General features: G+C 43.6%; 1 protein-coding gene across 3 annotated transcripts in view; it reads left to right on the top strand.

The window, feature by feature from the left end:
- The window catches only part of homer1b (homer scaffold protein 1b), a 105,634-nt gene that overhangs the window by 53,607 nt on the left and 39,781 nt on the right, over window positions 1–12,246 (top strand). For all 3 annotated transcript variants that reach the window (XM_061906362.1, XM_061906361.1, XM_061906363.1), the window contains one exon: window positions 5,590–5,682. In XM_061906362.1, the coding sequence (XP_061762346.1) occupies window positions 5,590–5,682 (93 nt within the window). The remainder of the gene's footprint in view (window positions 1–5,589; window positions 5,683–12,246) is intronic.

The following is a 12,246-nucleotide window of genomic DNA, read 5'->3' as shown; positions in this document are numbered from 1 at the left end:
TTTCATTGGCTTTGGCATACACGTGCAACTGAATGGCATTAGCGATTTTACATGGCAATTTCAACACCTCTAAATTTGATCATGAAAACCACAACTAAGATGTACGTTAAAATCAAACAGCAAGTATCTAACATAATTTTCCCATTGTGGGATAAATAAGTCTATCCTATCTTAATAAGTACAATACTTACAGTACAAACATATTTTAGGGTGCAACATAAGATTAGACTTGCACATTCAATTTCATGGCAAAGACTACTTCCTCGCTATATACTACCTGCAAATGAGACTTACTAATGTTATAAAAAGCATACCTGTAGAGCACATTTTGATTGATTGGTTGATTGATACTTTTATTAGTAGATTGCACAGTTCAGTACATCCATCCATCCATCTTCTTCCGCTTATCCGAGGTCGGGTCGCGGGGACAACAGCCTAAGCAGGGAAACCCAGACTTCCCTCTCCCCAGCCACTTCGTCCAGCTCTTCCCGGGGGATCCCGAGGCGTTCCCAGGCCAGCCGGGAGACATAGTCTTCCCAACGTGTCCTGGGTCTTCCCCGTGGCCTCCTACCGGTTGGACGTGGCCTAAACACCTCCCTAGGGAGGCGTTTAGGTGGCATCCTGACCAGATGCCCGAACCACCTCATCTGGCTCATCTCGATGTGAAGGAGCAGCGGCTTTACTTTGAGTTCCTCCCGGATGGCAGAGCTTCTCACCCTATCTCTAAAGGAGAGCCCCGCCACACGGCGGAGGAAACTCATTTCGGCCGCTTGTACCCGTGATCTTATCCTTTCGTTCATGACCCAAAGCTCATGACCATAGGTGAGGATGGGAACGTAGATCGACCGGTAAATTGAGAGCTCTGCCTTCCGGCTCAGCTCCTTCTTCACCACAACGGATCGGTACAACGTCCGCATTACTGAAGACGCCGCACCGATCCGCCTGTCGATCTCACGATCCACTCTTCCCCCACTCGTGAACAAGACTCCTAGGTACTTGAACTCCTCCACTTGGGGCAGGGTCTCCTCCCCAACCCGGAGATGGCATTCCACCCTTTTCCGGGCGAGAACCATGGACTCAGACTTGGAGGTCCTGATTCTCATTCCGGTCGCTTCACACTCGGCTGCAAACCGATCCAGTGAGAGCTGAAGATCCCGGTCAGATGAAGCCATCAGGACCACATCATCTGCAAAAAGCAGAGACCTAATCCTGCGGTCACCAAACCGGAACCCCTCAACGCCTTGACTGCGCCGAGAAATTCTGTCCATAAAAGTTATGAACAGAATCGGTGACAAAGGACAGCCTTGGCGGAGTCCAACTCTCACTGGAAATGTGTTCGACTTACTGCCGGCAATGCGGACCAAGCTCTGGCACTGATCGTACAGTTCAGTACATATTCCGTACAATTGACCACTAAATGGTAACACCCGAATAAGTTTCTCAGCTTGTTTAAGTCGGGGTCCACGTTAATCAGTTCATGGTTCACACACAAAAGTACTGAAATTAGTATCATAAACTACTTGAATCAATTACAAAGTACCGGGAATTGGTACTGTATCGGTTCAAATGTGAAAGTTTCCCATCCCTGGTTGTATGTGATATATGGCATCCATTATGTTAGACAAGTGGATAAAGTGCACAATAGCACTTCTTGGAGACAAATACAGCTCATTAGTATTAAAGCTACAGAGACAAAAACGGTGTGGTCACAGTGGGGCTTACTAAAAGCACTTTTATACTCTAAATTCCTGCATTATCGCTAATAGACTACTGCGGGACCTTGTTAATATTATACTGACACTATATAATATGCGTACAAATGATTGCCCATTGTCCCCATTAGTGTTTATTAAGACAAAATACTGCTACGAACAACTGAAACGTTCATTTAACCCTTTTGACGGTAACAATGGTACTGCTTCACGGTCCGTGTGTGTAATATGGAAGAAAGGTTGTCAACACTGACCTAGTTAGCTCACGTTTCTGTGGCGGTATTATGGGCGAGAACCTTCTTAAGTTCAACTGCAGGTCATGGTTGGCAACAACAGTGTGTGCCTATTCAGAGCCTGGCTTTATAGTTGACCTGTTATTACACACCCATCCTTAACTGTGTGCGGGTGTGTGCTAGGATTAAGAACAGGGATGATTGCGCCGTCACAATGTATCATTTAGACCAAGTAAGGTCATTCTGCCAACTCTTTACCTTTTTCAAAGATCTAGAAAATGTAATTTCAGAATTTCATGTGAATGTTGAAGGGCCAAGGCCAAACTGAAATGCTAACAGTTAGCACGAAGGTCAGATAGCGTCAAGTAACAAACTACAAACCCCGTTTCCATATGAGTTGGGGGATTGTGTTAGATGTAAATATAAACAGAATACAATAATTTGCAAATCCTTTTCAACCCATATTCAGTTGAATATGCTACAAAGACATAATATTTGATCTTCAAACTAATAAATATATACAATTTTTTGCAAATAATCATTAACTTTACAATTTGATGCCAGCAACACGTGACAAAGAAGTTGGGAAAGGTGGCAATAAATACTGATAAAATTGAGGAATGCTTATCAAACACTTATTTGGAATATCCCACAGGTGTGTAGGCTAATTGGGAACAGGTGGGTGCCATGATTGGGTATAAAAGCAGCTTCCATGAAATGCTAAGTAATTCACAAACAAGGATGGGGTGAGGGTCACCACTTTGTAAGCAAATTGTCGAACAGTTTTAAAACAACATTTCTCAACGAGTTATTGCAAGGAATTTAGGGATTTTACCATCTACAGTCTGTAAAATCATCAAAAGGTTCAGAGAATCTGGAGAAATCACTGCACGTAAGCGATGATATTACGGAGCTTTGATCCCTCAGGCGGTACTGCATCAAAAACCGACATCAGTGTGTAAAGGATATCACCACATGGGCTCAGTTTCACTTCATAAAACCACTGCCAGTAACTACAGTTGGTTGCTACCTCTGTAAGGGCAAGTTAAAACTCTACTATGCAAAGCAAAACCCATTCATCAACAACACCCAGAAACGCTGCCGCCTTCGCTGTGCCCGAGCTCATCTAAGATGGACTGATGCAAAGTGGAAAAGTGTTCTGTGGTCTGACGAGTCCACATTTCAAATTATATTTGGAAACTGTGGACGCGGGGGTCCTCCAGAACAAAGAGGAAAATAACCATCCGGATTGTTATAGACGCAAAGTTCAAAAGCCAGCATCTGTGATGGTATGGGGGTGCATTAGTGCCCAAGGCATGGGTAACTTACACATCTGTGAAGGCACCATTAATGCTAAATGGTCCATACAGGTTTTGGAGCAACATATGTTTTCATCCAAGCAACGTTATCATGGACGCCCTGCTTATTTCAGCAAGACAATTTCAAGCCACATGTTACAACAGCGTGGCTTCGTAGTAAAAGAGTGGGGGTACTTTCCTGGCCCGCCTGCAGTCCAGACCTGTCTCCCATCGAAAATGTGTTCCGCATTATGAAGCGTAAAATACGACAGCGGAAACCCCGGACTGTTGAATGAAACCCCGGACTGTTGAATGACTGAAGCTCTACACCAAAAAAGAATGGGAAATAATTCCACTTTCAGAGTTTCAACAATTAGTTTCCTCAGTTCCCAAACGTTTATTGAGTGTTGTAACACAGTGGTGAACTTGCCCGTTCCCAACTACTTTAGCATGTGTTGCAGCCATGAAATTGTACGATAATTATTATTTGCAAAAAAAAAATAAAAGTTTATGAGTTTGAACATCAAATATCTTGTCTTTGTAGTGTATTCATTTGAATATGGGTTGAAAAGGATTTGCAAATCATTGTATTCGTTTTATATTTACATCTAACGCAATTTCCCAACTCATATGGATACGGGGTTTGTAAATGAGCAAAATAAACAAAAAAAAAAAGCCAGCATTCTAACAGGCAAATGCTAACAATAGCATGTTTACAGTTAGCATTAGTGAAATAACACTATGTAAGACATTATACCTGCTGATTTAGGTTAATAAAAAAAAAATGCTAATGCAAGGGGCTCCATAATCCAGCCCGCGGGAGATCCCAAGTTAATAAAAAAATAAAAACTTTTTTTTAATATATTTTTAAAACTCTGTCTTTTCTAAACCATTTTCTACCGCTTGTTACTCTTGGTGTTTCCTAGCAGCTCAGGCAAATCATATTGTCTAGGAATGCATTTTCCCATTGATAACGTGATATATATATATATATATATGTATAGATATAGAAATATATATATATATATATATATATATATATATATATATATATATATATATATATATATATATATATATATATATACACACACACAGTGGGGCAAAAAAGTATTTAGTCAACCACCGATTGTGCAAGTTCTTCCACTTAAAATGATGACAGAGGTCTGTAATTTTCATCATAGGTACACTTCAACTGTGAGAGACAGAATGAGAATTCACATTGTAGGAATATTAAATAATGTATTTGTAAATTATGGTGGAAAATAAGTATTTGGTCAACCATTCAAAGCTCTCACTGATGGAAGGTTTTGGCTCAAAATCTCACGGTACATGGCCCCATTCATTCTTTCCTTAACACGGACCAATCGTCCTGTCCCCTTAGCAGAAAAACAGCCCCAAAGCATGATGTTTCCACCCTCATGCTTCACAGTAGGCATGGTGTTCTTGGGATGCAACTCAGTATTCTTCTTCCTCCAAACACGACGAGTTGAGTTTATACCAAAATGGATACGTGGATGATACAGCAGAGGATTGGGAGAATGTCATGTGGTCAGATGAAACCAAACCGCCAGTTGATGGTCCCCCTGCTGTTTTTCCTGGGAATCAAGTATTCCTTCATTTGTTACCAGATTCCCACCTTCTTTCTCTCATATTACCACTCGCAGGGCTTCGCTAGCATCACAGCTAACGTTACCCAGTCTGCTACTTCTCTGCTCCGTGAGGGCGTATACGTATGTGACTTATGACGTGACAGTATATGACGTGTGTAAGGTTTGCTTGCTGTCTGTGAGAAGGACACAAAAAAGGAGTTTATATATATATATATATATATATATATATGTATATATATATATATATATATATATATATATATATATATATATATAATGTATACACACACACATACATATTATATATATGTATATACACACATACATATAATATATATATATATATATATATATATATATATATAATGTATACACACACATACATATTATATATATGTATATACACACATACATATAATAAATATATATATATATATATATATATATATATATATGCAAGCTTGAATGCTAACTGTAAGATTCCTTCAAGTATCAAAATGTATTACTTGGAGGTGTGTACCTGATTTTTTTTTAAATGCTAGCATGCTAACGTTAACGTGCACCAAGTAACACAATACGATTGAATTGTAAAAATACAAAATGAGTTAAAATGCTGGCATGCTAATGTGTCGTGCATTGGGCCATTCAAAAATAGCAACAAATGGCCCCCGGGCCGCAATTTGGATACCACTGAACTAGACTGAATTGTGACATCTCTGTTTTGTCTTTCCAGTTTGCAGAGAAGTTTGCAGAGTATAAAGAAGCGGCACGCCTCGCTAAAGAGAAAAGTCAAGAAAAGATGGAAATGGCCACCTCGCCCTCGCAGGTATTGTCACTTCTTACACGTGCGGTCATGGCCAAAACCATTGTCAACCTGTTATTTTCATGCCGAATGAAGAGAGGATAATTATCATCTTTTAGCCCTCTTTATGAAAAACAACCACATTTGGCTATCTACGGACTCTTTGTGCACCTCATGGTTCGATTCCGATTATTGGTGTGATAATTTGATTTACAATCGATTCTTGATTTAATATGATTCTCGTAATATATTATTTGGGATATTAATTATACTAAAACTTTTTGAAATCAAGCTGCAAGTTACAAAAGCCCCTATTGACTGCAAACATAGGACTTATACGCTCACTGTTGGCCTAAAAAACTTATTTTCAAAACTGTATTTTCCAAATTGTATTCATAAAAATTATAGAGTGCTAATCAATATAATAAAAGAAAATAGAGCAACCCAATCTTCGCTTTACAATGCTTCAATTTTGAATTTAAATTTACAAAGCAACCGAGAAGATATGATAAAAAAAAATGAAAAGCAACAGTATCTAATAATAGCATCAATAATAATTGTTGAATGTTTTCAATACCAAAATAGATTATTAAAAAATGTTTCCAAAAATGTTTGTGTGGGTTCATTTATTCTTTAATGGATTTTGAAAATTAGGAATCGATTTAGAATCAAAATAAATAAAATTGCGATTCAGATGTGAATAAATTTTTTGAGCAGCACTAATAGAAACGCTCCATAATAAAGTAGTAGAATTGGTGAAATCAGGTTGTGATTTTAATGAGAAACTTAATAATGCTGATTAAATACACGGTAAATGCATTTACATCATTTAAGACTGGCCAAAATATTAGGTACAACTTCACAATGTAATATGATCCAATCCAAGAGTTCTATCAGACTTCATAAAAATGTTTAATTAAAGTTTTTATTGTGGTTGTAGTACACACACTGTAATATTATCATCCAAACAATTTTATATTTTCACAATAGTCGTTATAATCTGTAATAAAGGCTCTTTACTGTCCAGATGACTGAAATTTCAGTCTATGTAGTTTTTGTTTGTTCCTAAAAATGAATCTGCAGTCATTTTCCATAATAATAATAATGATAATAATAACAATAATAATAATAATAATGATAGTAATAATAATAATAATAATAATAATAATAATAATAATAATACATTTTGAGTAACTGGGAGATAACTAAGTGTACTTGGTACACTCCATTGATATGCTGCCCCCTCTTGGTGTAATGGTAAATAAGTTATACTTGTACCTTCAAGGTACTCAAAGCACTTTGACACTATTTCCACATTCACCCATTCACATGCTAATGGCGGGAGCTGCCATGCAAGGCCCTAACCACGACTCATCAGGAGCAAGGGTGAAGTGTCTTGCTCAAGGACACAACGGACGTGACTAGGAGAGCGAGATCGAATGACGAACCCCCAGGTTGTCATCTACAGAACTGGATCCCTTTTCCCCTCATAGACGGTGTGGATAAAAGAATGAAAAACTACAAACCCCGTTTCCAAATGAGTTGGGAAATTGTGTTAGATGTAAATATAAACGGAATATAATGATTTGCAAATCATTTTCAACCCATATTCAGTTGAAGAACATATTTGATGTTGACAATGATAAACGTTTTTTTTGTGTGCAAATAATCATCAACTTTAGAATTTGATGCCAGCAACATGTGACAAGAAGTTGGGGAAAGGTGGCAATAAATACTGATAAAGTTGAGAAATGCTCATCAAACACTTATTTGGAACATCCCACAGGTGTGCAGGGAACAGGTGGATGCCAGTATTGGGTATAAAAACAGCTTCCCAAAAAATGCTCAGTCTATCACAAGAAAGGATGGGACGAGGTACACCCCTTTGTCTACAACTGTGTGAGCAAATAGTCAAACAGTTTAAGAACAACGTTTGTCAAAGTGCAATTGCAAGAAATTTAGGGATTTCAACATTTACGGTCCATAATATCATCAAAAGGTTCAGAGAGTCTGGAAAATCACTCCACGTAAGCGGCATGGCCGGAAACCAACATTAAATGACCGTGACCTTCGATCCCTCAGACGGCACTGTATCAAAAACAAAAATCTCTAAAGGATATCACCACATGGGCTCAGGAACACTTCAGAAAACCACTGTCACTAAATACAGTTCTTTCTTACATCTGTAAGTGCAAGTTAAAGCTTTACTTTGCAAAGCGAAAGCCATTTATCAACAACATCCAGAAATGCCGCCGGCTTCTCTGGGCCTGAGATTCTCTAAGATTGACTGATGCTAAGTGGAAAAGTGTTCTGTGGCCTGACGAATCCACATTTCAAATAGTTTTTGGAAATATTCAACATTGTGTCATCCGGACCGAAGGTGAAGAGAACCATCCAGACTGTTATCGACGCAAAGTTCAAAAGCCAGCATCTGTGATGGTATGGGGGTGCATTAGTGCCCAAGGCATGGGTAACTTACACATCTGTGAGGCACCATTAATGCTGAAAGGTACATACAGGTTTTAGAACATATGCTGCCATCTAAGGGCCGTCTTTTTCATGGACGCCCCTGCTTACTTCAGCAAGACAATGCCAAGACACATTCAGCACGTTACAACTGCGTGGCTTCGTAAAAAAAGAGTGCGGGTACTTTCCAGGCCCGCCTGCAGTACAGACCTGTTTCCCATCGAAAATGTGTGGCGCATTATGAAGCCCTCCTCTCTGAGCTGCTACCTTACCGTGGTAGAGGAGTTTGCGTGTCCCAATGATCCTAGGAGCTATGTTGTCTGGGGGCTTTCATGCCCCCTGGTAGGGTCTCCCCAGACAAACGGGTCCTAGGTGAGTGATCAGACAAAGAGCAGCTCAAAGACTTCTATGGAATTACAACAAAATGAACTCAGATTTCCCTTGCCCGGACGCGGGTCACCGGGGCCCCGCTCTGGAGCCAGGCCCAGAGTTGGGGCACGATGGCGAGCGCCTGTCCCCATGGGGCCCGGCCGGGCACAGCCCGAAGAGGCAACGTGGGTCATCCCTCCAATGGGCTCACCACTCATGGGAGGGGCCATAGAGGTCGGGTGTATTATGAGCTGGGCGGAAGCCGAAGGCAGGGCACTTGGCGGTCCGATCCTCGGCTACAGAAGCTAGCTCTTGGGACGTGGAACGTCACCTCACTGGGGGGGAAGGAGCCTGAGCTAGTCCGCGAGGTAGAGAAGTTCCGACTGGATATAGTCGGACTCACCTCGACGCACAGCAAGGGCTCTGGAACCAGTTCTCTCGAGAGGGACTGGACCCTCTTCCACTCTGGCGTTGCAGGCAGTGAGAGGCCACGGGCTGGGGTGGAAATTCTCGTTGCCCCCCGGTTCAAAGCCTGCACGTTTGAGTTCAACCCAGTGGGCGAGAGGGTAGCTTCCTTTCGGCTTCGGGTGGGGGAACGGGTCCTGACTGTTGTTTGTGCTTACGCACCAAACAGCAGTTCAGAGTACCCACCCTTTTTGGGTACACTCGAGGGAGTACTGGAAAGTGCTCCCCCGGGTGATTCCCTTGTCCTACTGGGGGACTTCAACGCTCATGTTGGCAACGACAGTGAAACCTGGAGAGGCGTGATCGGGAAGAATGGTCGCCCGGATCTAAACCCGAGTGGTGTTTTGTTATTGGACTTTTGTGCTCGTCACGGATTGTCCATAACAAACACCATGTTCAAACATAAGGGTGTCCATATGTGCACTTGGCACCAGGACACCCTAGGCCACAGTTCCATGATCGACTTTGTAGTTGTGTCATCGGATTTGCGGCCTCATGTTCTGGACACTCGGGTGAAGAGAGGGGCGGAGCTTTCTACCGATCGCCACCTGGTGGTGAGTTGGCTGCGATGGTGGGGGAGGATGCCGGACAGACCTGGCAGGCCCAAGCGCATTGTGAGGGTCTGCTAGGAACGTCTGGCAGAGTCTCCTGTCAGAGAGAGTTTCAATTCACACCTCCGGGAGAACTTTGAACATGTCACGAGGGAGGTGCGGGACATTGAGTCCGAGTGGACCATGTTCCGAACCTCTATTGTCGAGGCGGCTGATCGGAGCTGTGGCCGCAAGGTTGTTGGTGCCTGTCGTGGCGGTAATCCCAGAACCCGTTGGTGGACACCAGCAGTGAGGGATGCTGTCAAGCTGAAGAAGGAGTCCTATCGGGTTCTTTTGGCTCATAGGACTCCGGAGGCAGTGGACGGGTACCGACGGGCCAAGCGGTGTGCAGCTTTAGCGGTCATGGAGGCAAAAACTCGGACATGGGAAGAGTTCGGGGAAGCCATGGAAAACGACTTCCGGACGGCTTCGAAGCGATTCTGGACCACCATACGCCACCTCAGGAAGGGGAAGCAGTGCACTATCAACACCGTGTATGGCACGGATGGTGTTCTGCTGACTTCGACTGCAGATGTTGTGGATCGGTGGAGGGAATACTTCGAAGACCTCCTCAATCCCACCAATACGTCTTCCTTTGAGGAAGCGGTGCCTGGGGAATCTGTGGTGGGCTCTCCTATTTCTGGGGCTGAGGTTGCTGAGGTAGTTAAAAAGCTCCTCGGCGGCAAGGCCCCGGGGATGGATGAGATCCGCCCGGAGTTCCTTAAGGCTCTGGATGCTGTGGGGCTGTCTTGGTTGACAAGACTCTGCAGCATCGCGTGGACATCGGGGGTGGTACCTTTGGATTGGCAGACCTGGGTGGTGGTCCCTCTCTTTAAGAAGGGGGACCGGAGGGTGTGTTCCAACTATCGTGGGATCACACTCCTCAGCCTTCCCGGTAAGGTTTATTCAGGTGTACTGGAGAGGAGGCTTCGCCGGATAGTCGAACCTCGGATTCAGGAGGAACAGTGTGGTTTTCGTCCTGGTCGTGGAACTGTGGACCAGCTCTATACTCTTGGCAGGGTTCTTGAGGGTGCATGGGAGTTTGCCCAACCAGTCTACATGTGCTTAGTGGACTTGGAGAAGGCATTCGACCGTGTCCCTCGGGAAGTCCTGTGGGGAGTGCTCAGAGAGTATGGGGTACCGGACTGTCTTATTGTGGCAGTCCGCTCCCTCTATGACCAGTGTCAGAGCTTGGTCCGCATTGCTGGCAGTAAGTCGGACACGTTTCCAGTGAGGGTTGGACTCCGCCAAGGCTCTCCTTTGTCACCGATTCTGTTCATAACTTTTATGGACAGAATTTCTAGGCACAGCCAAGGCGTTGAGGGGATCCGGTTTGGTGGCCACGGGATTAGGTCTTTGCTTTTTGCAGATGATGTAGTCCTGATGGCTTCATCTGGCCGGGATCTTCAGCTCTCACTGGATCGGTTCGCAGCCGAGTGTGAAGCGACCGGAATGAGAATCAGCACCTCCAAGTCCGAGTCCATGGTTCTCGCCCGGAAAAGGGTGGAGTGCCATCTCCGGGTTGGGGAGGAGACCCTGCCCCAAGTGGAGGAGTTCAAGTACCTAGGAGTCTTGTTCACGAGTGGGGGAAGAGTGGATCGTGAGATCGACAGGCGGATCGGTGCGGCATCTTCAGTAATGCGGACGTTGTATCGATCCGTTGTGGTGAAGAAAGAGCTGAGCCGGAAGGCAAAGCTCTCAATTTACCGGTCGATCTACGTTCCCATCCTCACCTATGGTCATGAGCTTTGGGTCATGACCGAAAGGATAAGATCACGGGTACAAGCGGCCGAAATGAGTTTCCTCGGCCGGGTGGCGGGGCTCTCCCTTAGAGATAGGGTGAGAAGCTCTGCCATCCGGGAGGAGCTCAACGTAAAGCCGCTGCTCCTTCACATCGAGAGGAGCCAGATGAGGTGGTTTGGGCATCTGGTCAGGATGCCACCCGAACGCCTCCCTAGGGAGGTGTTTAGGGCACGTCCAGCTGGTAGGAGGCCACGGGGAAGACCCAGGACACGTTGGGAAGACTATGTCTCCCGGCTGGCCTGGGAACGCCTCGGGATCCCCCGGGAAGAGCTAGACGAAGTGGCTGGAGAGAGGGAAGTCTGGGCTTCCCTGCTTAGGCTGCTGCCCCCGCGACCCGACCTCGGATAAGCGGAAGATGATGGATGGATGGATGGATGGATTATGAAGCCTAAAATACGACAGCGGAGACACCGGACTGTTGAATGACTGAAGCTCTACATACAACAAGAATGGGAAAGATTTCCACCTAAAAAGCTTCAACAATTAGTTTCCTCAGTTCCCAAACATTTATTGAGTGTTGTTAAAATAAAAGGTGATGTAACACAGTGGTGAACATGCCCTTTCCCAACTACTTTGTCACGTGTTGCAGCCATGAAATTCTAAGTTAATTATTATTTGAAAAAAAAAATAAAAAGTTTATGAGTTTGAACATCAAATATTGTGTCTTTGTAGTGCATTCAATTGAATACGGGTTGAAAAGGATTTGCATATCATCGTATTCCGTTTATATTTACATCCAACACCATTTCCCAACTCATATGGAAACGGGGTTTGTATTATGATTAGTTCAAAACTGATAAATATAAAACAATAACCAATAACCAGAACAAATCATTATATCAATGCTTTCCTGCTTCCATAGACACAATAGCCTGTTTCCTCATGCTTTCTTGGC

The sequence above is a fragment of the Nerophis ophidion genome, linkage group LG07 (assembly GCF_033978795.1).
Source record: "Nerophis ophidion isolate RoL-2023_Sa linkage group LG07, RoL_Noph_v1.0, whole genome shotgun sequence".
Lineage (NCBI taxonomy): Eukaryota > Metazoa > Chordata > Actinopteri > Syngnathiformes > Syngnathidae > Nerophis > Nerophis ophidion.
This window is presented reverse-complemented; position numbering and strand designations above follow the sequence as displayed.